Below are 27,023 nucleotides of genomic sequence, written 5' to 3' on the forward strand. Positions count from 1 at the left end.
CCCTCTCTTTCTCTCTCTCCTCTCTTTCTTCTTTCTATCTTTGTCTCTCTCTTCTATTTTCTCTTTCTTCTCTTTTGTGTAGGGACGATTCTTTCAACTATCATGGTAGCAGAAATTACTTTTTACTCAGCGCATGCATCAGGCTTGGAGGGCCCGCCGCATGAACTCCGCGGCTTTTCATGGGCATTTGCCTCTCTCATTAGTGCAACAGATACAGTCGCCACTCTTAGCGTCATTGGAAGTCCCAAATTTCGCCTAGGAAAGAAAGGCGTCGATCTTTACAGTATTCTCATGGGCGAGAGTGTTTTGAACGATGCCGTCTCTATCGCCTTAACAAGGAGCGTTCTCCAGATCTTCTTCAATTCCGAAGCTTCCGTTGCGCAGAGAGCTTCTGGTCTAGATGTAAGGTCGTAGTTTGCGTGAAAGAGAGACAAAGAAAGAAGGGAAGGTCTGTTTGTTCTCTTGTCTCTAACGCGGTGAGGGACTTGGCTTGTCTCCTCGAGAAACGGGATAAAGAAAAGAAAGGAGACGAGATCTATGAAGAAATCTCTCTCATGGAAGAGCCTGTATGGACCTCTATCTGTCTCTGTGTCTATGTGTAGAGGTAGAGACAGTGCTTGGATGTATATCGATGGTGGGCATATGCTTTGGAGTGTACGTACACTCGAGGGGAAGTTGAGGTGTATGCATGCGACGACCGAGGTGAATCTTGTTAATGCCATTCAGGAAGTCTCTCAGACTGTCTACACGCAGATCTTCCCCTACTGAAGAGTAAACTCCTATAGCCAGTATATCTGTATGTATGTATGTGGATGTATGTGTATGTATGTATGTATATATGTATGTATGTGTATGTTTCATGAGGGAAGAAGAAGAGAGAGAGAGAGGATGGAAGAGAGAGACTTCATTAGCTTTTCTAGGTGACCAAAGAGACTTTCTTCTTCTTCTTTCCTTCTTCCTCTTCTTCACTTTTCTTATTCATTTCGAGTTCTTCTTCTTCTTTCTTTCGCTTCTCTTCTTCTTTCTCTTGTAATGTTGGGTAGGTGATCGCAGATTTTCTTTCAGTGGTCGTGGGTAGTCTCATTACAGGCATAGGTCTAGGAGGCTTCTGCTGCTTCTGCTTCAGACACTCCAAGCTTAACAAGTACGTCATCTCCCATCTTTTTTCTCTCTTTCTCTCCGTCTTCCCTTCTTTCTTTCTTTCTCATATCTTCTTTCTTCTTGTCTTCTTCTTTGTCTTTACGTGTTCTTTGCTTGCTTTTCTTCTCCTTCTTCTTCATCGTGTAGCTAGAGAGATAGATAGATAGATTAAAGATAGATAGATAGATTAAAGATAGATAGATAGGCTTCTGTAGACGGGGGGGGATGGGTAGTGTCAAGACTCAACATGAAGAGAGAGAAAGAGGAAAGTTCTTCTAGGATTTGCATCTTCTTTCTTTGGTGAAAGAATAAGAAAATCTTGTATATCATGGTACATAGCCTCTTGTATAGACCGACCCACCTGCATCCATCCATGCTGATAGCTCTTAGCCAATACTTAGCTAATACATAGACATACATGGTCATTCAAACATTCATACATACTTATATACTTAGCTAATACATACATACGTAGTCACACATACGCAGTCATACATACATATCTATACATACAATACTCATAGACAGCCCTATGCCTAGGTGCAGATGTACAAAAAAGCTGAGAAGAAGATTCAGCATGGTCTCTTTGCAAATCGGTATGAATGTATTCGTATACCATATAGATACATAAATATATTTAATTATCTATCTATATATATATATGTCTATTTGTAGTGTAGGAGGTCTATACAAGGGCTTCTTGTGTAAGTGAACGAAGAGGGCTCTATTTGTGAGGGTCGAGCGCTATCCTCCTACTTCAACACATGCCTACACATCTCTCTCTTTCTCTGTCTCTTTCTCTCTTCTCTATCTAGCGTAGATCTCCATATATCTTCCCGATGTAGTATGCCTTGCTGTCTGTGTATGGCTCTACCTCTTTCTTCCTTTCTCTCCAAGGACATCTTTCAAGTCAAAGAGAAAGAAAGAGAGAAAGCATGCAGACTAGGAGAAGAGAAGATCATGATGAGAAAGAGAAGCGAGGCGATATTTGCATAAGAGTAATAATAATGAAGAAGAAGAAAGACATCCTGCTTCTTTCTCTTCCTTTTCTTTCTCTCCTTATTTCTTTACCTTTCTTTCTGTCTCTTTTTCTTTCTCTCTTTCTTTTTCTTCTCCATCCTTCTTTGTTTCAGACTGCCTGAGTATGAAGTAGCGATAACGTTGCTTACAGCTTACATGTCTTTCGGAGTATCGGAGTGGTTTGGCTTCTCAGGAGTCGTCTCTCTCTTCTTCTGCGGCTTCATGCTCGGGCATTTCAATGTGTACGTACACTCCAGAGAAGGTGTTCCTTCTCTCTACAGAGAGATCTCCTTGTTCGACTCGAGTCTCTCTCTCTCTCTCGACATTTGTATCTGCATCTATGTACGCACGTGTCTGTCGCTCTCTCTCTCTGTACATATGTGTATGTGTATACCTCAGGACATGCTATTTTCTTGCCTAGTCGGGCAGCTACAAATGTATGACTTACACAGCATATCTTCACTCCGTGAAAGTAACTACGTCTATCTATTTCTAATCTATCTATCTTTAATCTATTTATCTATCTGAAGTCCATCTGTCTATGTATCTTTAATCTATCTATCTCTCTTTAATCTATTCATCTATATATGTGTATATGAAAGTCTTATTGAGATTCATCTCTCCGCTTGTATAATATCTGCATGTGGGGCGCGGTGTACCTACATCAGCCAACTCCCACTCTTCTTTATGCTTCCACAGGTAGATAGACAGACTACAGATAGATTGAAGAGAGACAGAGAGAGAGAGAGATTAAAGGAAGATGGATGAATAGACAGGGAGATCGATGAAAGATGACAGACCAAAGACAGATCGACAGATCTAGATTGAAGATAGATAGATAGATGGACTAAAGATAGGTGTATATATCCATGATAGATAGTTACACAGGTCGAGAGATATGTAGGTAGAAAGGAGAAAGACAGGTGGATATTTAGATAGATAGATGGCTAGATTACAGATGGATAGATATGTTGATCGTATAGACCAGTGAGTCTATTTCCACGGAGATGTCTCTATTTGTATATCTGGACGTTTATGTTGTATTCATTTTTCATTTGAAGATGTTCAGCTCCTCTCCCTCCTTCTCCTCCTTGACTATCAACTCTCTCTGTTTCTCTTTCTTCTTTTAATCTTTCTTTCTTCTTCTTGTCTATCCTTTCCCTTCTCGCTTTTCGTCACCTTCCTCTTCTTCTATCGTATCTCTACATGAACTATTCCCTCAAGGTATTCGCTCCTTTCTCTCTTCTTTTCTTTCTTTTTTTCTGTCTCTCTCTCGCTTCTTCATCTTCTTTTCTTCAGCCACAATCTTTCAAAGAAATCTCGATATTCTATCGATACGGTGTTTAAGACGATAGCTCTTCTTAGTGAGAAGACGGTCTTCGCATATCTCGGTGTAGTTGCCGCAGTTGGAGTTGGTAAGTCGACTGTATGTACAGACACTTCAACTAGAAGAAGAAAGAAAGGAAAGAAAGAGAGAGACTATGGCTGGCGTGAAGAAAGCTCATTCCTCCACTCCCTTCACCTGTCTTACATCTCTCCGGTTTGTCATAAGGCTGTGCGAGTGTGTCTTGACGAAGAGGGGGGATGGATATCTGTCGTCTTCTGCACTTGGGTTTTTTTTCTTCTCGATGAGCTGAGCAAACTTATGTCGATTCGGATCTATAGTAGAAAAAGACGAGTTGCGATAGGGAAGGCGTTTTTATCTACTCTGCTCGCCTGTGCATACTGCTCTGCTGTACATACACCGCAGAAGTGATGGGGAGGAGATTGAAAACAACTGAACAGATCTCTCACACTTCCTCTTCTTCTTCTTATTTGCAGTTATCCCTATCCATGTGACGGTCATGCAGTGCATGTCTTTCTTTCTTTTCTTTTCTCTATGGATTCGAATAGAAAGCTAAAGACGTGCATACAGGGAGGGACGGCTTGTTTCACAAGCAGCCCCATTCAACACAAAGACACTCATGTCGTCTAGCTATATATCTACCTACCTACCTGTCGTCTCTTTATCTATCTATCTATCCATCTATCTATGTATCTATCTGTGGAGATCTTCATCCCTAGGCACTGTCGTGTCTATATAGACATCTATGTATATGTCAGCATACACCTTTATTCTTGATATACACTCATATGTGGTATAGCGCAGACGGCTGTAGATGGAGAGAGAGAAATAGACTGAAAATAGATGGATAGTGGGAGATAGGTAGATAGGTAAAAGACCGAAGATAGATAGATGCGGAGATTCAGGAGGTGCCCCTGAAGTGTATGTATGTTGCTTTTAAGGTCGTTAGGTAGAGAAAGAGTTGAAAGAGGCTAAAGTGTCGGTCTTCTCCCTTGACTCGGTGACAGGGGTCGAGTGGCAGTGTATGTACACTGGAGGGGAAGTGTACGTACACCGCATCGACACCCCTCATTCGTTGCTTCTTTTCGAATCTCCATTTCTCTCGACTCAACTTTCTAGTCGCTTTCTGTCTATGTGCCTACACATTTCTTCCATCACTGACCGTACTTTCTTCTCTTAACTCTCCTAAATATCTTTCTCACCTTCCTTCGCGATCTTCTTCATCCCCCCCTCCTTTTCTCTTAGGTACATCACATCCTTCCTCGTTACCTACATATGTATATATACATATAATACACCTCTTTGTCTCTCATATCAATTCCGGCTATCTTCATTGGTTTGACCTCGCTCGCCTTTCTTCTTTATTTGTTTGCTTTGACAGGAGGGAGGAGTTTTAATCTTTTCTTCGTTCTCATTTCTCTCCTCTCATGCGCGGGGAGTCGCGTTGTATGTGTCTTTCCTATGTGTCTCATCAGCAATAGGTAAGAAGAAGAAGAAGAGCGAGAGAAACAGACTGGTCTTTCTCTGTTGGGTTTTTTGTCTTTTCTATCTTATCATCTATCTCTCTCTCTAATTCTTTTCTTCTCTCTTGCATGGGGGTACTCTGGCGAAGAAGAAGAGAACACTTCGGGTTCATTCATCTCTAATCTGTCTCCTCTTCTTCTTCTTTCGTCGCTCTTCTCTTCTCTCCTCCATCTCCTCCCTCCTCTCTCTCTCTCTCTCTTTATGGACATATATACATATATATATAGGAAAGTATATATGTATGAGTATGCGTCTGACAGAAGGCTTGATCTTACGTAGACCTCGGTAGATACGCCGTTAGATCATAGAGATAACATGTGAATTTCGGCTTATATACGGATAGACCAGAGCTTCTCTTTACACATGCAAACTAGCCACGGAGATTGATCTTCTTCTCTCTCCTCGTCTTCTTCCTTTTCTCCCTGTCCTTCCTTCCTCTTCTCTTTCTCTCGCGTTTTCTTCTCTTTTCTTCTTTCTTTCTAGATTCCGTCGTGAAGACGAGAGAATCGATTGCTCGCAGCAGATTTTGATGTGCCTCGCTGGCTTGAGAGGAGCCGTCGCCTTTGCTTTAGCTATGACAATCCCCTGTCACCACGATATCTGGAGAGCCGTATGTAGACATAATAAGGTCAGCTCACATCAAGACTCTCCTCATACAACAGTGGAATCTCTCTTTTCTTTCTTCCGACCTTCTCCTTCTCTTCTCCATTCATTTCTCTTCTTCTTCTTTCATTCATTCACTGGTCTTTCTCTTCTCTCTCTGCTTTATCCTTATCCTTCTTTTCTTTGTTCATCCACCTTTTTCTTCTACTGACTCCTTTCTTTCTTTCTTTCTTTCTCTGTCCTTTATTATCTTCTTCTTTCTTCTTTATCTTCTCCTTTCTCTTGGCTATTTCTCTCTTGCTTTGTCTTCACTATGCAGTCATTCTTCATCTTCTTCTTCTGTCCTTTCTTCCTCTTGTTTCTTCTTCGAGTTGCTTCGATTCGCTGAGAAGAGAAAGCTCATATAGGCGGATATCTAGTGATGTGTGTATACATAGATATAAATGCAGATTATACCTGTATATGTATGTATTGCCTGCGTCTCCTTTTACTTCTTTCTCTCTCTCTGTCTCTCTGTATGTAAGGAAAAATAGATGTATACATACTTGTATCTCATTGGGTGATATAGGAGGTAAACAGTTTCTATCTTATAGAGGTGTGTAATGGAGGTGTATGTACACCTGGAGACATCTCGCACTTTTCTCCTTTTTGGACATTCTCCTTCACCTTTCTCTGCTTCTACATCTCTACGAAGCCATGTATACAGATAGAAGACTGACAGGGATAGCTACGTAGCTGGGGAGCCCGCTGCTGAGCTATGAACTCCATATAGCTATAGATAGAGATGGCGAGATGTCTCCATTCTTTTTCTTCTTCCTCGTCTTTTCATAACGTAGATAAAGTGCATTTTGAGATTTCCAACTCATAAAGCAGCCGTCTCTTTTCGTCTTCTACTTCTGTCTATCTTTCTTCTTCTCCCATCTTTCTCTGTCTTCTTTTCTTTCTTCCTGGGCCTCTGACTTGTCTCTCTCCCTCCCCCTCTCTCCGTCTCCTCATTCTTTCCTGTCTCTCTCTGTGTCCCCTCCGATCTCGCTGTCTCCTTCTGTCTGTCTCCCTATCACCACCTCCCCTCCATCTGTCTATCTCCCTCGATTTCTCTATCTCCTGCGATCTATCTATCTATGTATCTCTCTCTCTTCGTGTGTCTCTCCATCTCTCACCTCTCTTTCTCTCTCTCCTTTCTTTCGCTTCTTCTTTTATTTTCCTGCAGGAACTTTTGGTAACGACGACCCTGATCCTCGTCGTGATAACCACCCTAGGCGTCGGCTCGATGCTTGAATATGCCGCTGTAAAGCTAGGGACAGTCGAGCATAGAGAAGACTCGAGTTCGCGTCTCTCCTCTTCTTCTTCCTCCTCCGGATCGATTCTTCATTCTCCATGTGAAGCCTTACTCTCTTCTTCTACTGTTGCAAGCCGAGGAATGAGAGATGAAGAGGAGAGAGAAGAAGAAGAGCTAGAGCGAGAAAGAGAAAGAGCAGGTGTATATACATCTGATCGGAAAGCCCTTCATAGAGTGTCTACCAATGGCCGTCCCACCTCTCCTTACAAGCATGGAGAAGGTATAGAATCTCCAGAGAAAGAAGAAGAAGACGAGAGTCGAAGAGGGATAGAGAGGGGTGCCTTGGGGGGGGAAGAAAAGCAAAAGAAGAAGAGAGAGGAAGAAGAGGAAGAAACATATGAAAGAAGAGAAGGGAAGGGTTTCTCTGGAGGTATGTATTATAAGACAGCGAATGATACATACGGAGACAGCGAGAAGAATGTATATACTCATATGGAGAGGCAAGAAGAGGATGAAGAGCAAGAAAGAAGTCGAAAAGATAAGGACAGAAGAAGAGGCATAGGAGCAGGAGAAGAAGAAGATCTGGGGGATCTCGAGAGACATGGATCGAATGAAGGAAGAGCAGGTGACAAATTAGATAAAAGCAGAATCGATAGGGCAGATGAAAGAAGGACAAGAAGAAGAAGACGGCTTCGAATGTGAAAAAGTGAAAAGGGCATAAAAATTCTGACACTCTTCTTTCTTTCAGTCGATCGATATATATAGAACCATATATATATATATATAGACGTAGAGAGATATCTATAGAGAGAGATAGATGTATATCAATGGTCGTATCTTCGGCGCTGTGTATTCTATATGATCATAAACATAGGTGTCAGTTAGCTCTCTGTAATATGTATGTATCTTTCAAGAGTGAAACACTACACATATATATATATATATCTATAGATAGATGTATCTCCGTCTATATACGAGAATATCTCTCTCTATATATATCTACCGGCACGTGCATGGTCTCTTTACTACCTTTCAGTAGAGCAGGGAAGGTATTTCACGATAAGATTCTAGTGAAAGTATGTATATAGATCTATACCGAGGAGATGTATCATATGGAGTTTTCTCTTCATCTATTCTAATAAGCCTGTTAATCCGTACAGATGGTAAATGTCTGGGGCAGTTCTCTTTTTCCTGATAAAGTCTACGTTATACTCACTACATAACTTTCTACATACATACCTCTTCGTGTATTCCTTCTTTCTCTCGCTGGATCCATTTAGATAGATAGATAGGCAGCTCGCTAGGTGAATAGCTAGCTAGATAGCTAGCTAGACGGATGGACAGGAGGTGGTAGCGAGGTTGGTTTTGTGGCTGTCGATTGTCTCCTTCCCTTGTCTTTCTTGTAGCGGGGGAAGAGAAAGGCTTAGAAGAGGAACCTACCGGTGTATGGATGAGCTCTTTCTCTATCGCATATACATCAAACTTGTAGGATCATTTAGACACACTCGCAAGCCTACGCATATGTATACATATCCGGGTGTATGTCTATGTATGTTTGTCTACATATAAGCAGCTTGAGAATAAGTAGATTTCTAGATCATATCGTCAAAAGAGAGATCCTATCTTCGATGAGAAGAGGAAGAAGAAGTCTCGAGATCTAAGCTCTTTCATTATCCTTCTTGTCGCCATTTTCTTTCTCCTTTTTCAGGAGAAGAAATGGATGAAAGAAGAAGAAGAAGCAGAAGACACCTCAGTGCAACTGACGAGACCGAGGAGAGTGACTTCTCATCTTCAAACACCTTTGTTAGATATCTGTATATGCTTGATAGACAATATCTACAAGTACGTAGAAATCTTTCTGTTAAACATCTTCTATGCTTTCTTCTTCAAATAGAAACAGATGGTCTATCTATTAGGAAGATAGATTACGAAGAGAAGAGTCTCTTAGCGATACTTGCATAGGGGAATCTATCTACAGAACGATATACATCAATGGAGAGAAGTGTAGAGAGACACAGAACGAGAGGGACAGGGAAGCAAGGAATAGAAGTTGGGGTGAAGCGTGCCTCTCTCTCTATATATATTTGCATATATATGTGCTGAGTATGGCACATGGCCTGAACAAGACATCGGGTTTGAGAATAATGCAGTATTGTATCGTCTTTCGCCGTTTTTGTGGGCTAGGCCCACAAACTATAGGCCGCTTCCAATGGGCTCGACAAGTTTAGAATTTTTACAGATGTATGTATCTGTTTGCTTATCTGTATACATGCGTATATGCCGTTGTGAAAGATTCCTTCATATATATGTGTATATGTATGTCTATATCTATGAGTGGAGGTACGTGTCCGGGTGCATAGGTGTGTGCCTATCCGTTGATACTTGATTTGCATACATACCTGCATATATACATATATGCACATATATACATATATACATATGCAGATGATGTATACTCTCATGGAAAAATCGCAGCCAAAGAATTCCAGGGCTCATTTCTCCATGTCTCCATACATATAGATACAGAGAAAGATAGATTGAGTAGAGATAGATAGATAGATAGATCTATTATGGCTTCATAAGAGAGCAGGCGGTTCAATTGAAGTAGTCTGTTCTATATATATATATATATATATGTATATACATCTTCCTGTATCTGCATATACACCTTTCCTTCTTTCTTCTTTATAGAGATGGCTTGGAAGTGATCGGGAGGACAACTCAACTTCTACGCCAGGGACGGCAAGTACAAGAAGAGGGAGTGAGAGATTACGGCATGCAGATCTTCCTTCTTATTCTCCAGACCATACACCGTCGAATTCTGTTGTATATCTTTCTAGAAGCAAAGTTCATGTGTAGATCTGGTCAAAAGAACTCTCTTCGTTTTGTCTTTTTCAATCATCCCATCGGACTGTGCCTAGGATAGAAGAAGCAAAGAAAGACTCCCTTTCTCTGTCAATCTAAGAGAAGGAGAATAACAGAAGTCATCTTCATGCATACTGATAGAATAAGAAGCGACTTAAAGCAGATGGAAGCTCGATATCGATAGGGGGGTGTCGGACTTAGAGAAGATCCTTTCTTCTTCGACGGATTCTGCGGGGCGCGAAGAGAGAGAGAGAGAAAGTGCGGTGCTGAAAGCTTATTTACTTCTTTGGAGAGACCCATGCGTGCGACATAGAGAGGAGAGTGGATCAAGAGAGAAGATGTCTACTTCGGTGTATGTCTAAATGAGTTGGCTATTCAAGAAAGCGATTCACTTGTGAAAAATACCATGTACATGCACGCCTATTCATCCATACACTCATGGCTATACACGTGTATACTGATATTTAGATATATACATACATACGTACATGGCCATATATATATATATGCATAGGTAGATGATACGTAGTTCTTATTGTGTGAGGTTATATGTGTGATGAGATGTGAGCTATCGTCATCATACAGGGTAAAAAAGATACGGAAACTGCTTTATTCCCCCTAGTCTCTTTCTTATCCTCTCTCTCGTTTTCTTCTTTCTTGTTGGCTTTCTTCTGCTGAGGCAATGAGTGATATGAAGATAGTCATGGTAATACCAATGTTAACCATAAGGGAGTTTTCAGAAGTAAGAAGGGAGAGAGTTGTCTTCTTTTTTAGAGACCGTCTGCTCCAAAAAGGAAGTCCACTTGGGTGACTTAAATCACCGTTGGTTGACGGAAAAGGGAAAAAATAAACGGATCATAAAGGGCGGTTTTGGATTTTCTGATTGCTTTGGAAAGTCTCTCGCGAAAAGGCTGTTTTGAGGTGTACAGACACCTAAAATCTGGGGTGTATAGACACCTCGAGGAATTTCTTTTGTTTTCAGCGCAAGATGCCGCCCATGTTCAACTGCTCCTGCATGCATGCACGGCGTTTCCTTCTTGAAAAATGTTCTGTCTTTTTCTCAACCTTCCGAGAAATTCTTGTTTTCTCCTGCTTTCCTTTTCTTATTGAAAATTTGATCGTCTTTTTCACTCCAAAGTTCTGATCATTTCGATTCTTCTTGTGATCGATCGAGTCTTCTCATCCCTCTGCTTTTTGACTACTACTCCTTTTTCGGTTTTCCGTAATTGTCCCTTCTTATAGTGAGCATAACCGCGATTTCTTTCTTATCCGATGAAAGAAAGATCTCTCTCTTTTTTCGTAAAGCACTATGAAGAGACGAGAAGCAAAAGGAAAAGGTGGATGGAGGGCTGTTCCTAGCTATGATCTCTTCTTGATCATTTACCCCTGAACAGTTAGAAATACAATCCTCCGCATCACCGAAACACGTGTCTCGTTAGAGCTCCTCAGTTCGTGCTATATTTGAAGTGTCGAGCTCACTTTTTTGTGTATGCTTAGCCTCTCTTGAGATTTTACATCTATTCTCGTATACTCGCATGCAGATACACGAAGAAAAAAAGAAAACTTGCACCTAGAGATGACGGAGAGAAGAGTAACAGAGATACTACTCCCATCACGAGAAGAGACGCCACGTCACCCCTATTATGTAGTCACCCGCATGCTAGCTAGCCAAACATGAGCTTTCTTTTCTGTATCTTTCGATCAAACATTCCTAGCTCATACGTCGGCCATACTTCATACACTCGGTGGCTATACTTTTTAAAGATGAGAAGTGAAGAGACTTCTTTGGCATCTGAGCTGGAGAGAATCACCTCTGTTTCTTAGCGAGTCATGGGAGGAGTCGGAGATCCCTTTCACACAGCTTCACTTAGAATGGACAGCTATCAGGTATAAGCTTCGATGAAAGCTTTTCTACTACTGCAAGAACTCCTGAACAGCATTGGCAAGAAGCACTCGAGTTTCATCTATAGTGAAGATCATTCATTCTCCGTTCAGAAAGAAGCCTTTCATTTGCACCATGCCTTTATAGTGATGATTTGGCAGTTCTTTCTTATGTAGATCAAAGCTGAAAGGAGAGAAGAGGCTAGCTATGACATGTCTTGATGCCTTTCCTCTTCATTTCGTTTCTGTCTCTCTGATGTGTTGGGCTTTTAGTTGCAATTCTCTCGAGTTATTCTTTCTTCTTTGAACTATCGCGACTCGAGGAAAAGATTGAATGGAAGTCGACTAGCTGGTATGGGTGAGAATAAGACATCTCATGTTTTCGCGACATCTCGCATGCTGCTGTTCGCTTTTTCGACTCGCTTGTTTTTCTCATGTGGCCTTTCAACATGAGGTGTACGTACACCACCAGGAGGAGGTTCCTGGTGAGTTACATGAGGAATCATTCATTCTCACCCACTTAGAAAGAAAGATACGAAGAATACACACATACATAAGAGGAGTCAAGAAAAGTCTTCTTAAGATCGCTGCCTTCTCAGATAGATAGATTAAAGATAGATTAAAGATAGATAGATTAAAGAGAGGTCCTAAACAGATGTGAAGTCATGCATATAGGAGAAGCATACAAACACACTTTACGTGTACTTCTCTCTGTGCAGAAACTTCAGTGAAGGAAGAGATCTTCTGGTCGCCTCCTTTTGTCTGCATCTTGACGATGAAAGAAAAAAGTTCCCTTCCTTTTTATTTTTTATCTCTCTCTCTCATCTTAGAGACGACTTTTCTTCTTCTCTTCTTTACTTCCCCCTTCCCCCCTACAAGAGAGACTGACGAAAAGAGAGGTCCATAAACAGGAAGAAGAAGAGGAAGAGATCTCTAACGAAGCAGATGGGCACTACTAGGAGAGACTATGAAGAGTAAGAAGAAGAAAGAGAAGAATGCGAGGGGATAGAGACGTAGTCTTCTACCTCCTCGACTCCTATGCTAGCTCCCTTGTTTAACTTCTCGCACTTTCTACGGCAATAAGTTGAAAGCGCAGTTCTCCAGGAGGAGATTTCTCTACGAATTCTTTCTTGATAACGTCCATAGCTTTTCTTAGGAGAGGTAAACCTTGTACATCTTCAAGCTGCTTCTTCTGGGCTCCCCTCTCCTCAGTCCCTGATAGGACAGGCCCGTGATTGATCGGCCTATTCTTTCTCCCGTCAAGCTCATATAAACACCCTGTCTTCTCATCATACACAAAAGCGACAAAGTGTGTATCTACATCACTCCTCTCAGGTGTAGGTACACTCGACTGGCCTTTCGTCTCGTAGCTCTTGTGTGCCGATGCTAAGGCGTTATCTGTCTCCAGTTTCTTCGCCCTTTCTTCAGGAGTCAGATTTGCAGTCTCTTCTGTAAAGATACAAAACACAAAGAGAAAGAAGAAATTAACCCGCAGGGAAAGTCTTAAGAAGATACAAGAGAGAGGGAGAAAGATAGAAACGGGAAAGACTTCTTCTCTTCTTTCTCTCTGATTCGAAACAAGGAGGAGACCATCGACACTTGTAGCCTATCAAGTGGAGCTAGCTAACTCGTATTAGTCGATGCTCGTACATCTATGTGTAAATCGAGAGAGATAGACATACGCACAGCTGACTGACGGGCTCTTCACTTGTTTAGTTTATCTTGTTTTCTCTTCTTCTAAATCGGAGGTCTTCTTTCGTAGAAGATCTTGAGAAGAGGAGAAAAACAGCAGAGGTATATGAGGAGGTATGCGAGCCATGGAAGTGAAGTGCGTAGCGGCGCTGCTAGGGCTTCTTGCGGTGTACGTACACTTTGAGGAGATGGCTCGAGCTAGCTACAGCCTTATTGGAGAGCTAGCTTGATATGTGAGGAGATTCCCAGTCAGATAGAGGATGGTTGATAGATACGTGGATAGATAGATTTAAGGTAGATTAAAGATGAATAGACAGGTTAAAGATAGATCGATAAGTTGGAGAAAGATAGATAGATAGATTCTTTTGAGTATGTTGACATACCTAGGAATTTTTCTAGAAATCCTCCTGGCTGAAGAGGGAATCTATCTCTTGGTAGATTGGCAAGACAATGAAGAAGCGCGATGGTCCCGCATGCATTTCCTACAGTCTGGTATACATGCACCACCATGTAAAACAGAAGCACACAAGAGAAGGTATGAAGGTGAGTGATCGTCCATAGAGATCTATCTATCTCTCTATGTATCTCAAAGGTATAATATCTGTCTACCTTCCATACATTTGGTACTTCTTTCCGAGTCTCTTCAGACAGGCTCCCTCCGTGTCGACAACATCTTCTTCACCTGAAGTGCCTAGGCTAAGAAGAAAGAGAAGAAATCTATCTACTGCTTAGATACAGCAGGAAGACGATAAGGAGATGAACTCATCGATAGGCGAGGCTAGAAATAAGAAAGAAGGAAAGAAAAGTAGACCCGATAGAAAGAGAGACAACCTGTATGATAGAGAAAGAGAGAGACATACCAGTACACAGATGATGAAAGAGGAAGAAAGCGGGGAACAAGAAAGGACCAACAGAGAGAGAGAAAGTGTAAGAAGAGGAGAGAAGTAGGAGAACAGTCCCGATGAAAGCGTTAACATTTCTTGTACCTGTTTGGTATACCAGAGACTGGATTTCTTTCCATCACCGTCTTCTGTTTGTTTATCCTTGTCTTCTTCTTGAGCCTGTTTCTTTCGAATCTCTTCGGTCTCCTTTGTTATCGGATAGAGAAGTAACACAGCGACCGTGGGATGCCTGAGCATCTCTAAGGCCCAGTCTTCGAAGGAGAGAATATCTTCGAAACTTAAGACCGCTTCATTCCTTCCTTCGTGTTTTCTCTCCACTTCATCGCCTTGCTCGACTCCGAAAGAAACACTCCCGCCTATCTCATTCACATACTGCGCAAATACCATAGGATTCGCTTCTAGGGGCAACCACTTGCCCCCGCGTCTTTCCGACGTGTGTGCTGACGCCTCTTCTCCGGTCGAAGACATCTTGAAGAAAAGAACGGTAAAGAGAGAAAAGAGTAGTGAGTCCCAAGAGAGGGTGAAGAGAAAGAGTTGAACAACTCGAAGGAAGAAGAATAATGACTCAAAAATGACGGAAAATGAGTCAAGAAACCGCCAAAGGACGGACGGTGTTGAGGTGTACATACACCTGAAACTTGAGAAGGCAAGGGAAGAAGTCAGATCCAACACACAGTGGACGGCTCTTTCTTTCCTTCTAATCACTCAGACGCCTCTCTATGTCTTGATCTTTCTCCAATAAGAAAGAAAAAGAGAAAAGAAACGAAGATAGTCGTCTTCTGCTTCTTCTTATCTTTTGGTCCTCTCGACAGCAAGGAATCTTCGATCTCTCACAAGACAAGAGAATCTTCCTTCTTTGATCTGTTAGTTCATGACACTTCTCTATCTTGCTTCACGTCTCAAGGGATTAGCTGGATGTCTGTGTGTCAGTCGATCGCTTCCCATGTAGTTATTTCTTTGCATGCGCTCAGTCCTTCATGAGAATCGAAAAGTGACTAGGAGAAAAGAAGAGGAAGAAGGAGTGGGAGATAAGGGGAGAGAGGGAGACAAAGAAAAGAGAGAAAAGAAGAAGAAAAAGAGCTCTTTTGTTTCTTACAGACGTTCTCCAGATATATATACCTACTTCTTTCTCACCTCTTCTTTTCCTTGGAGAGGTGCCGTGGCTTTTTTCTCTTCTTTCTTTCTTTCTCTCATGGCTTTCTGTCTCTCTTCTGTCTCCTGTCGTATCGATTCTACCCTTCGCTTGCCTTTCTCTTGCAAGAGAAGAACATCGGAGAGAGAGATTTCTCCTATTTGAAAACCGTACATATTTAGAGAGAAGCTCCTTTCTCTCTCTCTGTCTTCTCTCTTTTCTTAAGTATCTTTGTATCCCTCTCTCAGCTACCCTCGTAGGGAGAGTAATTTCTTCTCTTCTTTCTAGAAACGCGTGATAAGAAGAAGATTGCTCTATTCAAACAGGGAGATTCGTAACAGGATTTCTTCCCGTTCTTCTTCCTTCCTTCTTCTCTTCCTTTTGATCTTCTTGTTCTGCCTAGGAATCGTGAAAGATCATCTCCTCTCCTGCCTTTCTCGCTCTTCATTGCTTCGCATAGAGAAACACACGGCTCTTTTTAGATGACCAATCGATACCTCCTTTATCTATCTCTTTATAGCTCATCTATCTCTCTATCTCTCTCTCTGTCTATACGTCTGTAGCTAATCTATCTATCTCTCCCTCTATCTAGTTGTTTCTCTATCGTTCATTCATCGATCGATATCTACCTGTGTACGTACGTACGAGGTCCCTTCATTCATAAAAGAAAAGAAAGAAAGAAAAGAAAGAAAGGAGAGATGAGCATTTGTGAAGATGCGTGTTAAGCTGACCTTTTCTCTTCTTCCTTTGGAGGGAGAAGAGACATATCAGAAGGCCTCTCCTGTTGTGTCGTCTCTCTCACTTTCGTCTCCTTATCTCTGTGGCAACTTCGGAGAGAAAGAAGAAGAAGAAGACATCTTATCTTTCAGACCAAAGAAAGAAGAAGAGATTTGTTCCTCTTCTCTCTCTCCCTCCTTTCCTTCTTCTTCTTCTTTCAAGAATCCTACAGAGAAATGGCTTAATCTTTTATATAGAAGAAGGAGGTCTTACGCTTATCCGTTCTCTTTCTCTCAAGGCTCTCAATACTTTCAAGATAGCTGGTATTTCGTCGACATCAGGTGTACATACACCATAGGGCATCTTAAGGCCCAGATTCTTTATGATCTTCTTCAAGGTTCTTTCAACTTCTTTCCTTCCTTCCCAAGTGAGAAGAAAGATGACTCTTCACATCGACAGCAGACATGTCTTGTATATCAACAAGAGAACAGTAGACATGCAAGACATTTCTTCTCTTCTTCTTCTCCTTTTATTTTCTTATCTTTAGATGGATGTCTTCTACCCGATCATCAGCCTATTCAGATTCTTGAAAACAATGATGCGATCACGGTGTGTATATACACTCCATCCCCCTTGATACCCTTTCTTCTCTCTTCTACTTCTTCTTCTCTTTCTTCTTCTTCTCATACTAATAGAGAGGAAGAAGAGGATTTCTCTGAAAGATCAGTTGAAAGACGCAAAAAGCGAAACCGGTCCCTAGAAAAGAGGAAAAAGTCGCTTCTTCTTCTTGCAAATGGAGGAAGACTTCACCCAAGGAATGCAGATGAGGACGCTCTCTCATCTTCTTCTAATTCTGAAGAAGAAGAAGATGATGGAAAAAGAGAGAAGAAAAAGAAGAAAAAGCTCGCAACGACTTCTCCTCCTAGTCTCACTGCTAAGCCTGTCAAGACACCTGCTGGACAGACGACGAGACAGCGTCTCTCTCTTTCTTCTTCTTCTCCTTCCTGTGGGGCTTCTCACCTTCTCTCGAGAGACTTTAAGAAAGAAGGGAATCTCTGTGAGGCGAGACAGAAGCCAAGAAAAGATCATGAAGAATCTCCTCCTTTGTCAGCAGTACCTCCTGTCTGTTTCTCTTCTTCTTCTTCTTTGGTATCTTCTTCTTCTTCTTCAAGTCTTTCTTCTTCTTCTCTTCACGTCGTGAAGAGAAGCAAGAAAGATCAAGCGGAGCGTCGAGCACTCTCTTCTTCCTCTTTCTGTATGTCATCTCTTCAGAAGTCATCCCCTCTTTCTCCATCGAAATCATCTCTTCCTTGTCCCAAGAAGAAGAAGAAGAAAACAGAAGAAGAAGAAGATAAAGATCTTCTTAGTCACGAGCACAAGACCCGGCGAAAGAACGTGCATCTTCTTGGAAGTGTAGCTTCATCCATCACGCATCAGCATTCCAAGGCAAGAGAGAATCTTCTCAAGAGAAGAGGAGAAGAAGAAGGATTGAAGAATAAGAAGAACAGCGAAGAGAAGAAGAAGAAGATCACATGTCGCAAAGAAGAAGGACAAGACAACGAGAGGAAAGGAAAGAAAGAAGAAGAAGAGATACAAATGATGTCCCTCATCACCTCGTCAAGTAGTGCTGCTAGTAGCGATGCAAGCTCCTCCTCTTCTGCAAGTGGAAGCGAAGAGGAAGAAGAAGAAGAAGAAACGACAAAGAAGAAGAAGAAGCTTGTTTCGAAGGACCTAGATCATCTCAAGAAGAGTCTAAAGAAGAAGTCGATGAGTCTAGCTCAAGGAGCAACAAGAAGAGAAGTGCAAGAGAAGAAAGAACAAAAACGGAAACCTCAGCCCTCTACACGTCACGTCAACTCTTCATCTAGAAAGAAAGATGAACAAGGTATTAAAGAGAGAATGGATTCTTCTTCTTCTTCTTTATCCAAACCAAAAGGTCCAGAAGAGAAGAGAAGACAGACCCCTCATCCTATGAACACCCTCAGTACCAGCAGCTCTAGTAGTAGTGGTAGTGGTAGCAGTAGTGAAGAAGAAGAAGAAGAGGGGGAGGGAGAAGAAATTGTTCAAGGCAGTAAGGGAACTGATGCTGCTTCTCATCGTAAGAATGAAGACAGCAGTAGGGGGAGAAGAAGGGAAGGCGATCTTCCCCAAAACAGCTTTGATCATAGGAATCGAAATATACCTGATAGAAAGCAAGAAAATCTTACGAGGAGTTGTGATACTAGTAGTACTAGTAGTAGCGATAGTGAAGAAGAAGAAGAAGAGAGAAAGATGAATGAAAGAAATCGAAGTTGTGTAAAAGCAGGCAAAGGAAGAGGAATCAATCTAGGGCGTATGCCAGCAGTTGTCGCGAAAGCACTTGGTAAGAAGAAGACCAGTTGTTCTCTGCAAGAGAAAGAGATGAAAACAGCCATTTCAGGTGTACATACACCTGAGGCGTCTTCTTTGACATCACCCCATCCTCAGCCAACAACCAAAAGAGGGGGTGGAGATACACCAGGTGTATGTACACCACATGAGACACCGTCGTTGTTCCAAAAGACATCGAATGAAGAATCTTCTCTTCACGACGGGAAAGCACATGATAGAAAGAACACAAGCACATCTCCCGATTCCTCTACATTCAATAAGAAGAAAGATGATGGCAACGGATATCAAGCTCCGTACAAGAATCAAGAAGTGTATACATCATCTTTCTCCTCCTCCTCCTCCTCCTTTTCGAAGAACCCTCTACCCACGACTAATACTAAGAGAAACACGTCACCTTTCTCCTCCTACATGAAGACATGTCAAGACACGGAAAGCCACACTCCTCTCTCTTCTTCTTCTTCTTCTCCCAACTCATCATCTTTCTCATCTTCATCTCTCCCGTCTTCTTCATCTTCTTTGTCTTCTTCTTCTTCTTCTCCCCCTTTATCAAGTTTTGTCGAGTGGCGAGAAGCTAGTTTGGAGAGTGTGTATATAGGGCAATGGATTGTTGCGTGCTTCTTAAGCTTAGAGAATTGCATGCCAGTCTTAACTCGAGAAAAGCTTCTTCGCATTGAAGATAAAGATCTCCACACGCGACGTCTCCGTCTCTGGGAGGTGAGAGAAGGTTCGAGAGAGAATGGCTTCTCATTGCATGCATCGCCAGCTCAAGGAGGAAATAAGAAGAAGACAGGAAAAGAAGGCGGAAAAGGTGCAAGAAAAGAAGGAAGAGGAAAGGCAGGAGGAGGAGGTGGAGACGAAGCAGAAGAAAGAAATCTTCGCCCTCGGGCTGTAGGGAGATGGAGAGACTGGAGTGATTTAACGTGTATAAAAGCAACAGAAGATGATCTGAAGAGTTTCGAGAAAAGCGGAGGACAAGGTGTACATACACCCGCGATGCTACCATCTCTCACGCAACATCAGAATATCGTCGATGAGAATAATAAGAAAAACCCTTCGTCATCTTTCTCTTTCGCAACTTCTCAGATGAGAAGCGCTCCAGGAATGAATCCAGGGAAAGAAAGATGTTCCTCTTCGTCTTCTTCTTTCTCATCTTCGTCAGGCACACCTATCTTACGCTATCAGCCGAGACGTGAATTGGCCAAGTCCAAGAAAGAAGAAGATAAAGAAGAAGACGCAGCAGATGATAGCTATGATAGGAGGCCGAAGAAATCTTCTGTCGAGCACGAAGAGAACGAGAAGGGATTTTGTCTACCAGAAAAGAAAGATGAGGAGAAGGAAAGAAGTCTAGAAGAAAAGAAAAACGAGAGCAAGTCTCACGTTTCGAATAGCCATATGACTCCATTCTCTTCTTCTTGTTCTTCTCTTGAGGCTTCTTCTCTCATGCATGCATCCTGTGATTCTTCTTCCCTCCATATCGAGAAGAAGGAGATGACTTTTTCACCACTAGCTTCCTTATCATCTTCGGGTGTCTGTACACCTGGAATCAAGAAGGATATTGAAGATGACTGGGAGACTTACATTCTCTCTGATCTTCGAGTGAAAGTGACAGAGAATGAATCAGAATTTATTGCGGAACATCGTGCATCTACAGGGTCTTTTATCTTACCTCTTCCACGTGATCTTGTTGAAGATTTCAAAAAGAAACACCTCCACTCCATGAGAGAGAAGAAGATCGACAGTAACCACGATGAGAATCATGATGAGAATCCGATGCCCTCATCCCCTTCTTCTACTCTTTCTTCTTCTTCTTTGTATATCGATTTAGAACATGCAGATCCCTGTATTAAAGCCAGCGCCGTGAAGATTGTGAAAGAAAAACTCAGTCAAAGCCGGAAAGCCCTTCGCCGGCAATTCGACTTTTACTTCTCTTCTTATAATTGGCTCAAAGACCAACATCTTCGAGATCTTGCGAAGCCTTGTCCTCTGAGCTTAATCAAGAAGATAGCAACTTTCTTGATTGAAGAGACAGGAGACACCTCTCATTCTCTTCCTCTAGGTCGGGCGTGCGTCGAAGAGATGAAGAAGGAAGATAAGAAGAGTGAGAAGGATGATAAGACCAACATTCTAGAGCAAGATCGAAAGAATGGTCTTCCTTTCTTGAAAGAAAACGGTGCGTCTGCGTCGGAAGAGAAGAAGGAGAAGGAGGCGGTTCAGGAGCCGGAGAGGACAGGAGAGATGAATGAAGAGAAACGACAAGAAAGTGAGAAAGAGAAAGATAAGGGATGTGAGAAAGAGGGTGTGAGAGAAGAAGAAGATAGAACGGGGAGTCTTATTCATCATGCCCATCTATCACATCGTGGAGGAGATACACGCGAAGAAGAGAAGGAGAACAGAAAAGAAGAAGGAGAAAAAGAGCAAAAAGAAGGAGAAGAAGGTCATCATCCTCGTCAAGTTGAAGAAGAACTTTGCTCGACATCTTCTACTTCTCCTGTCTCCAAGGATATCAATTCTTCTTCTCTTCTCTCTTCCTCTTCTTCTTCTTCAGACATGCACCCCCCAGATTCGATAGATAACATGACGCCTATGGAATCGGCTTCTTCTTCTCTCTCTTCGTCTTCTTCTTCTATTAATAGTAGTAGTAGTAGCAGTCCTTTGCTTTCTCGTTCACAGGCTCATTCAAGCGATGTCTCGCCTCATCAGGAAACACTCCAAAGCTCCTCCCCTGTTTCCGTATCTCCAAGTGTCCCTTCTATCTCTTCTTCTCTTCCCTCTCCACAATCTTCTTCATCCCCCTCACCTCCTGCCGCTTCTTCTTCTTCTTTTCTTCTCTCTCATCTTGTAGGTATGCCACTGCATGCAGTCGCTTGTTTTCCTCGTGTGGAAGCGTTAAGTCGAGACGTGAATTTCATTGTTCAGTGTCTACAAAGTCGGAAAGGTCTGCAGAATGTCTACGTTCTCCTGAATGAAGAAGATAGACAGTACTGGCTCATAAGATCTCTTAAAGCTATGAAAGAGGACCAGAAACAAGAGAATTCTTCACAAAGGGGCTACAGAGATTCCTCCTCTTCTTCCTTTTCTTCTTCTTTCCCGTATCGCCATCAACAGGGAGAGATCAACGGCGAAGAGAGAGAAGCAAAGATGACGGGACTAGCGGGAAGGATGAGGAAGGATGAAGAAGAGACGAACTATCAACACCTAGATTCCTCTACCAGAAGAGACGGGGGGGGGCCTAGAAGAGAGGGACAAGGCGGCAGGATGAGAAATCGACAAGAAGGAAGAGGAAGAGGAGGGAAAAGTAGAAGAAGGTGGTGTGGCGTCGCAGGAGTCATAGGAGGACCATAAGAAAGAAAGAAAGAAAGAAGCGTGAAAGAAAGAGAGAAAGGAAGAAGAAGAAGAAGAAGAAAAGAGGAGGGGTAGAAGAGAGAAAGAAAGAAAGAGAAGGCAGAGAGCGGTCGAAAGTGATAGCTGTCAAAGAGAGAGAGAGAGAAAAGAGATAGCCTGTCTATCTCTCTCTGTATACATCAAAGTATGTCTATGTCTTCTACATATGTGGGATATCTTATGTGGATGTCTTCTTCTTTCTGAGTGGATTCTCTGATCTTCCTTTGTGTGTATGCAGTCTTCTCTAGAATCGTTCACTGTATTCATCTATCTCCATTCTCTTTACTCTTCATTCTCTCGTCTTGCGCCTTTCTTTTCTCCTTTTTCTTCTTGCCCTTCTTGAAAGAAACGTCGTTCTCTCTATCCTTAGCGTCTCGTAAAAGGGTCCTTAACTCACAGTGCGAAAGAGATGGAAGGAAAGGAAGAAAGAAAGAGATGCGAGAAAAGATATCTTCCTAAGAAGCCGCTGTGTCTCAAATAGAGTGAGGTACGCGATCTTCTGGTGTATCTACACCTCATTATCTGTATCACCCGTCTCGCTCACTCTCTGTGAGAAAAGCGAAGAAAATCGAATCCATCGGGATGTCTCTAGATTTTCCTACGTCTCTTTAATAGAAGACGTTTGTCGATTCTTTCAATCTACGCCAGGAGTGAGCTAGATATGTGAACTCGAGAGGAGATAGCCTGTATGCATGTACATATGGACGATCTAATCTTAACACGTAGAGGCTGTTTCTACACCTATCTTTTCGAGTGTATATACACCTCAGGCACCACTCTACATAACTTCTTGAAAACAGTGTATATGTAGTCATATATATATATATATGTACTTCTTCTATACTTGGAGTGAGAGAGGAAGAGAAGTCCACCAACATCAATAATCTGTATGAGAGAAAGATTCGTCGATTTATGCTTTCGCGAAGAAAGCAGCAAGAGTGGATATCAAGTGTATGTACAGCCCTAGTCATTGTAGGGGATAGATATAGTAGTCAGGGACCTCCTAGGAGTGGAAGTGAAGCGAAGTCTCTTCATAGGGAGAGGAAGAATGAGAAGTCCGTATTTTTGAGAGAAATTAAAGACATCCTCTTTCTTTCTTCTTTTCTTTCTACTTCTAGAGATGAGAAGAAAGAAGAGTGCTATCTGTTGTTCGTTTCTTTTTCTTTCTTTTCTTTTTTCTTTTCTCTCTTTATCATGCACTACTAGGACTGTATTCTCACGCATACAACAGAACGAAGGCCATTGATTGCTCTTCCCTAAACATAAAAGAAATAGCTCGTAGAAGAGCTCATCGACGTAGAAATCTTCTCTTTCGCTCTCTCTTGTTACGCTATCATTCACACACGCATCTTATCAACAAGCATCTTCTTCTCCTGTCGCCTTCTTTCTTTCTTTCTCTGGCGAGTCATCTTCCTTCTTTACTATCGCCGCAAGAGTGAGAGACTTCAAATGGACATTTAGAAGAGAAACGAAAAGAAGAATAGAAAAGAAAAGAAAAGAAAGAATAGTAAGATTTCCTGCTTCTTCTTTGAAGAAAGATAGAAGACAGAAGGTTCAACGAGAATGATCGGTCAAAGTCTTTCCTGATCGAGTTTTTCCTGGTATGAAAGATCTCTTGGAATGAAGAAATACACACATAGTACAATTGTCTCGAGCTCCTTTCTTCTCTTCCTTCTCTCTTTTCTAGCTTGAGAGAATACTCACTTCACCCCCGGGTGTATATACAGCATACATGCATGTACATACACCACGTAATTTCCTGTTTCTCAGTGATTTTCCTACATCTCTCTCTCTGTATATAATTAGGTAGAGGATCAAGATTTCTTTTTTCTCTACAGCAGACGAGTGTGATAAGAAGTCCAATGAAAGTAGCTTTATTCATTCTCTCGCTTTCTGAGACAATCTCCACCTACCAATATCAGTCCTTCACATAGCAAGAGAGAAAGAGAGAGAGAAAGAGACAACGTCACTTCATACATACAGATAGATACATATACAGGAGATATACATAGATGCATATGCATAGAGATATAGGGAGATGCATATACAGGAGATATAAATAGATACATATATACATAGCGAGAGAGTGTGTGTGAGTGTGCATGAATGTAGAAGATTTTCTGTCGATAAGAGGAAGATGCGTGAGAGAGAGAGAGAGAAAGACGTTCTTGCATACATGATGGTAGAGAGGAAGATGAGGAGAAGATCTCCTTTTTTGATAGACATAAGTAGAAGATAGATCTCTTTCTCGTTCTTCGACTTCTTTCTCTTTCGGTGTCTGTGTGTTCGTTACTTTCTCCTAAGCCGTCTTTTACTATGGAGCTTTCTAGATCTTTCTTTTTGGATACGCCGAAGATACACCCCTGAAGCTCCTCCTGTTGGCGGCAGTTCGATCAAGCCCCGGCGTTGAAGAGACAGCATTTGACTAGCAACTGCGCTCCCGTCTCCGCTCACTGCCTAGAGAGAAACACGAAATAGAAGCACAAGCAAAAGAGAAAGAATAGGAAGGAAAAAGAAAAAGAAGAAGCAGAGGTTAAAGAGGAAAAGAAAAGATAAAATGAAAAGAAGAGGAAATGAGACAAGAAGAAAAAGAACAAGTAGGGACAGAAGAGAAGAGAAGTGAACATACATATACATTAGATATATATATACAAGTATACATGTTTTACGTATATATCTGTATAAGGATGTATAGGTGTTTCTACATGTAGGAAGATATATACATCTCTCTATATATGTATAGGTATATATTCGAGAAGAGATGAGAGAGAAGTAGAGAAGTTCAAGAAATCCCGTATGTCTAAAAGGTTGCTTGGAGGACGTCTTATTATAGAGAGTGAAAGAGAAAAAGATCAGCAGAGTGAAGAGAAAGAGAAAGAGAGGGAGAGATAAAACAGAAAGACCGTATGGAAGAAGAAGGAGGTTGTACGTACTGCAGGTCTAGTCCATGAGGAAACAGTTTACATCTCTATATATACATGCGAGTGTACGTGGCGGCTGTACATACACCGGAAGAGGAGGTGGAATGGAATGAAATCTTTTTGACCAAACCAGACGTAAGCATGCGACCCCGAAACAAGCAGCTAACGACGACGTTGATTGCTTACTCTCCCTCTCCTTCTAATCTATCAAGGAAAGAAAGAGTGAGAAAGAACGAAAGAAGGAAAGGGTAATCTCCATAAGTACCTTCATAGTGCGAAGGCTTCCTCCTAGATCTTCTGGTAGTTGGGCTAGAGGCGGAGGTTCTATGAATCGATTCTAAAGAGAAAGCGAAAAAAGAGGAGAAGAAGAACACAAAGATGCATGATAGGCAAAGAATGAGAAGAAGAAGAAGAAGAAGGAAGAAGAAAAAACAAGACAAGGCGCGTGAATACTCAAGTCATCCATCTGACTAGTGGTGTATAGCCAGGATTAGAATCGTACATACGACACTCTCCTATATCAACTCCTATCTTTCTTCTTCTTTCTTCTTTTCTCTTGTTTTTATTTCTTCATTAACAGAAAGTGTTTATCTTCTCCACAAGATACTCGGTCATTTCACTTGTCTCCATGGAGACCTCGAAGAGCCGCTGATATCTATAATGTCTACATCATACTTATGTATCTCTACGGATACATGTCTGTGTATGTATGTCTATGTATGTATATCTATGTACGTCTATCTGTCTATGTAATTATGTATGTATGTCTATGTATTTAATCGAAGACGGGGTATGTACACCATAGAAACAACAAGAAGAGTCTAGAATCTCTCCACATCGCAACTAAGCAAGAAGGATAAAGAACGACGTCTACATAAAACAGAAAAAAGCCACTTCACTCTTGTTCTCTTTCTGTCTCTTTTCTTTCTCTTTATGTCTTTCTCTTTATCTTTTATCTTGATAACGAGATGTCTTTTCTTCTTACTCTTCCAATCTTCAGTTTGACGAGGCCTTCCTTCGCTGCTTGAATTTTTGCCTCGAGTCTCTCATGTCTACGAGGAAAGGAGACACGGGCGATGTCGCCGTGCGGTGTACATACACCAGACACGACCACAACAAAAACATACAGCATGCATACATAGACACACACACATACACATATCTAGAGATACATTCATTCATACGCCCGTAGAGATACATGCACATCACTACAGCACTCGGTAGACTCTATATGAGTACTTATACATACACATAACATACATAGACATGTATACATAGACATATATATACAGAGGTAGAGAAATATTCACGTCCAGATAAAGAGTTAACAGACATGTGATATATACACGCAGATATCTGTGAAGGTACTACTAATACGATCTATACAAATGCTAAGACAGACATGTATATAGATATACATGGAGATATGTGTTTATACGTACAAAGAGGTGTACGCATAAATGATAAGGATCTGCGTCTTAATGAAAAAGTAGCTCTACATAGACATACAATAAGAGTCTACACAGGGAAATGAAGTAGCAAGAGGAGGAGAAAGAAGAAGAAGAGAAACAGGAACGAAGCAGCAGATAAGATCTTCAACTGTTCTCTACAGCAAAAGACTGTACACCACTCGCTAGGCTTATCACCCAAAGAAAGAAAGATAGATAGATAGATAGACGAGAAATGGTAGGGGCATATGTAGGGATAGATGTGTACATGCATATAGATACAGGCATAGTGTAGAGCTAGCTAGAGAGATGGATGGATATGAAAGAGGTGAGTAGTAGGGTTGTTGTGTATGTCTTTGAGCTTACTTAGCCTTGCGAAGGAGATTCTTTTCCTCTTCATCCACCTCAACGTCTTTGATAAGACGTGATGCATTATCGATGGCATGTCTAAAAGCTTTCAAAGACACCTTTGCTCCATGCTAAGAAAAGAAACAAACGAGAAAACATATACATATACAGATCTATATACATGTACGTATGCGTATATATATGTATATACAAGTGTCATTGGAGCCATAGCATGTGCATATACAGATATATATAGATGTCTATCAAGAGGCACATACATACCTTAATAGACACGTACATGTAGAGGGGGAGTACAGAATACACGGAGATACGCCATAGTAAGAGAATGAACTGCGCATCTGGTGGTACTAGATAGATAGATAGATTAAAGATAGATAGATAGATAGATAGATAGATTAAAGATAGAATAAAGATAGATAGATTAAAGATAGATT

General features: G+C 41.6%; 4 protein-coding genes across 4 annotated transcripts in view; 2 read left to right on the forward strand and 2 right to left on the reverse strand.

Annotated features, from left to right (window-relative positions):
* CSUI_005578 (sodium hydrogen exchanger 3 protein) overlaps nt 1-11,409 on the forward strand; it is a 13,819-nt gene extending 2,410 nt beyond the window's left edge. Inside the window, exons 2-10 of the mRNA XM_068065750.1 lie at nt 83-402; nt 1,044-1,144; nt 2,274-2,402; nt 3,460-3,575; nt 4,887-4,986; nt 5,513-5,657; nt 6,843-7,536; nt 8,620-8,753; nt 9,603-11,409. Of these exons, the coding sequence (XP_067922272.1) occupies nt 83-402; nt 1,044-1,144; nt 2,274-2,402; nt 3,460-3,575; nt 4,887-4,986; nt 5,513-5,657; nt 6,843-7,536; nt 8,620-8,753; nt 9,603-9,770 (1,907 nt within the window). The 3' untranslated portion in view covers nt 9,771-11,409. The remainder of the gene's footprint in view (nt 1-82; nt 403-1,043; nt 1,145-2,273; nt 2,403-3,459; nt 3,576-4,886; nt 4,987-5,512; nt 5,658-6,842; nt 7,537-8,619; nt 8,754-9,602) is intronic.
* A 683-nt stretch (nt 11,410-12,092) lies between these two features.
* On the reverse strand, nt 12,093-15,534 carry CSUI_005579 (ubiquitin carboxyl-terminal hydrolase uchl3). Its single transcript, XM_068065751.1, has 3 exons — nt 14,336-15,534; nt 13,733-13,838; nt 12,093-13,106 (listed from the first exon to the last, which is right to left on the reverse strand). Exons 1-3 carry the CDS (start codon nt 14,876-14,878, stop codon nt 12,712-12,714), a joined length of 1,044 nt encoding a protein of 347 aa, XP_067922273.1. The 5' UTR covers nt 14,879-15,534; the 3' UTR covers nt 12,093-12,711.
* Nucleotides 14,385-24,379, forward strand: CSUI_005580 (uncharacterized protein). Its single transcript, XM_068065752.1, has 3 exons — nt 14,385-22,338; nt 23,058-23,286; nt 24,156-24,379. The coding sequence occupies exon 1, from the start codon at nt 16,098-16,100 to the stop codon at nt 21,810-21,812; it is 5,715 nt and encodes a 1,904-aa protein (XP_067922274.1). The 5' UTR covers nt 14,385-16,097; the 3' UTR covers nt 21,813-22,338; nt 23,058-23,286; nt 24,156-24,379.
* On the reverse strand, nt 23,534-26,699 carry CSUI_005581 (nop53 (60s ribosomal biogenesis) protein; the record flags this gene model as incomplete). The annotated part of the gene is made up of 4 exons (XM_068065753.1): nt 23,534-24,308; nt 25,038-25,109; nt 25,758-25,824; nt 26,587-26,699. Coding segments are annotated over 4 exons (420 nt in total), but the record flags the coding sequence as incomplete, so codon positions are not given.
* Nucleotides 26,700-27,023: the final 324 nt, after the last annotated feature.

The sequence above is a fragment of the Cystoisospora suis genome, assembly GCF_002600585.1.
Source record: "Cystoisospora suis strain Wien I chromosome Unknown contig_2688, whole genome shotgun sequence".
Classification (NCBI taxonomy): Eukaryota; Apicomplexa; class Conoidasida; order Eucoccidiorida; family Sarcocystidae; genus Cystoisospora; species Cystoisospora suis.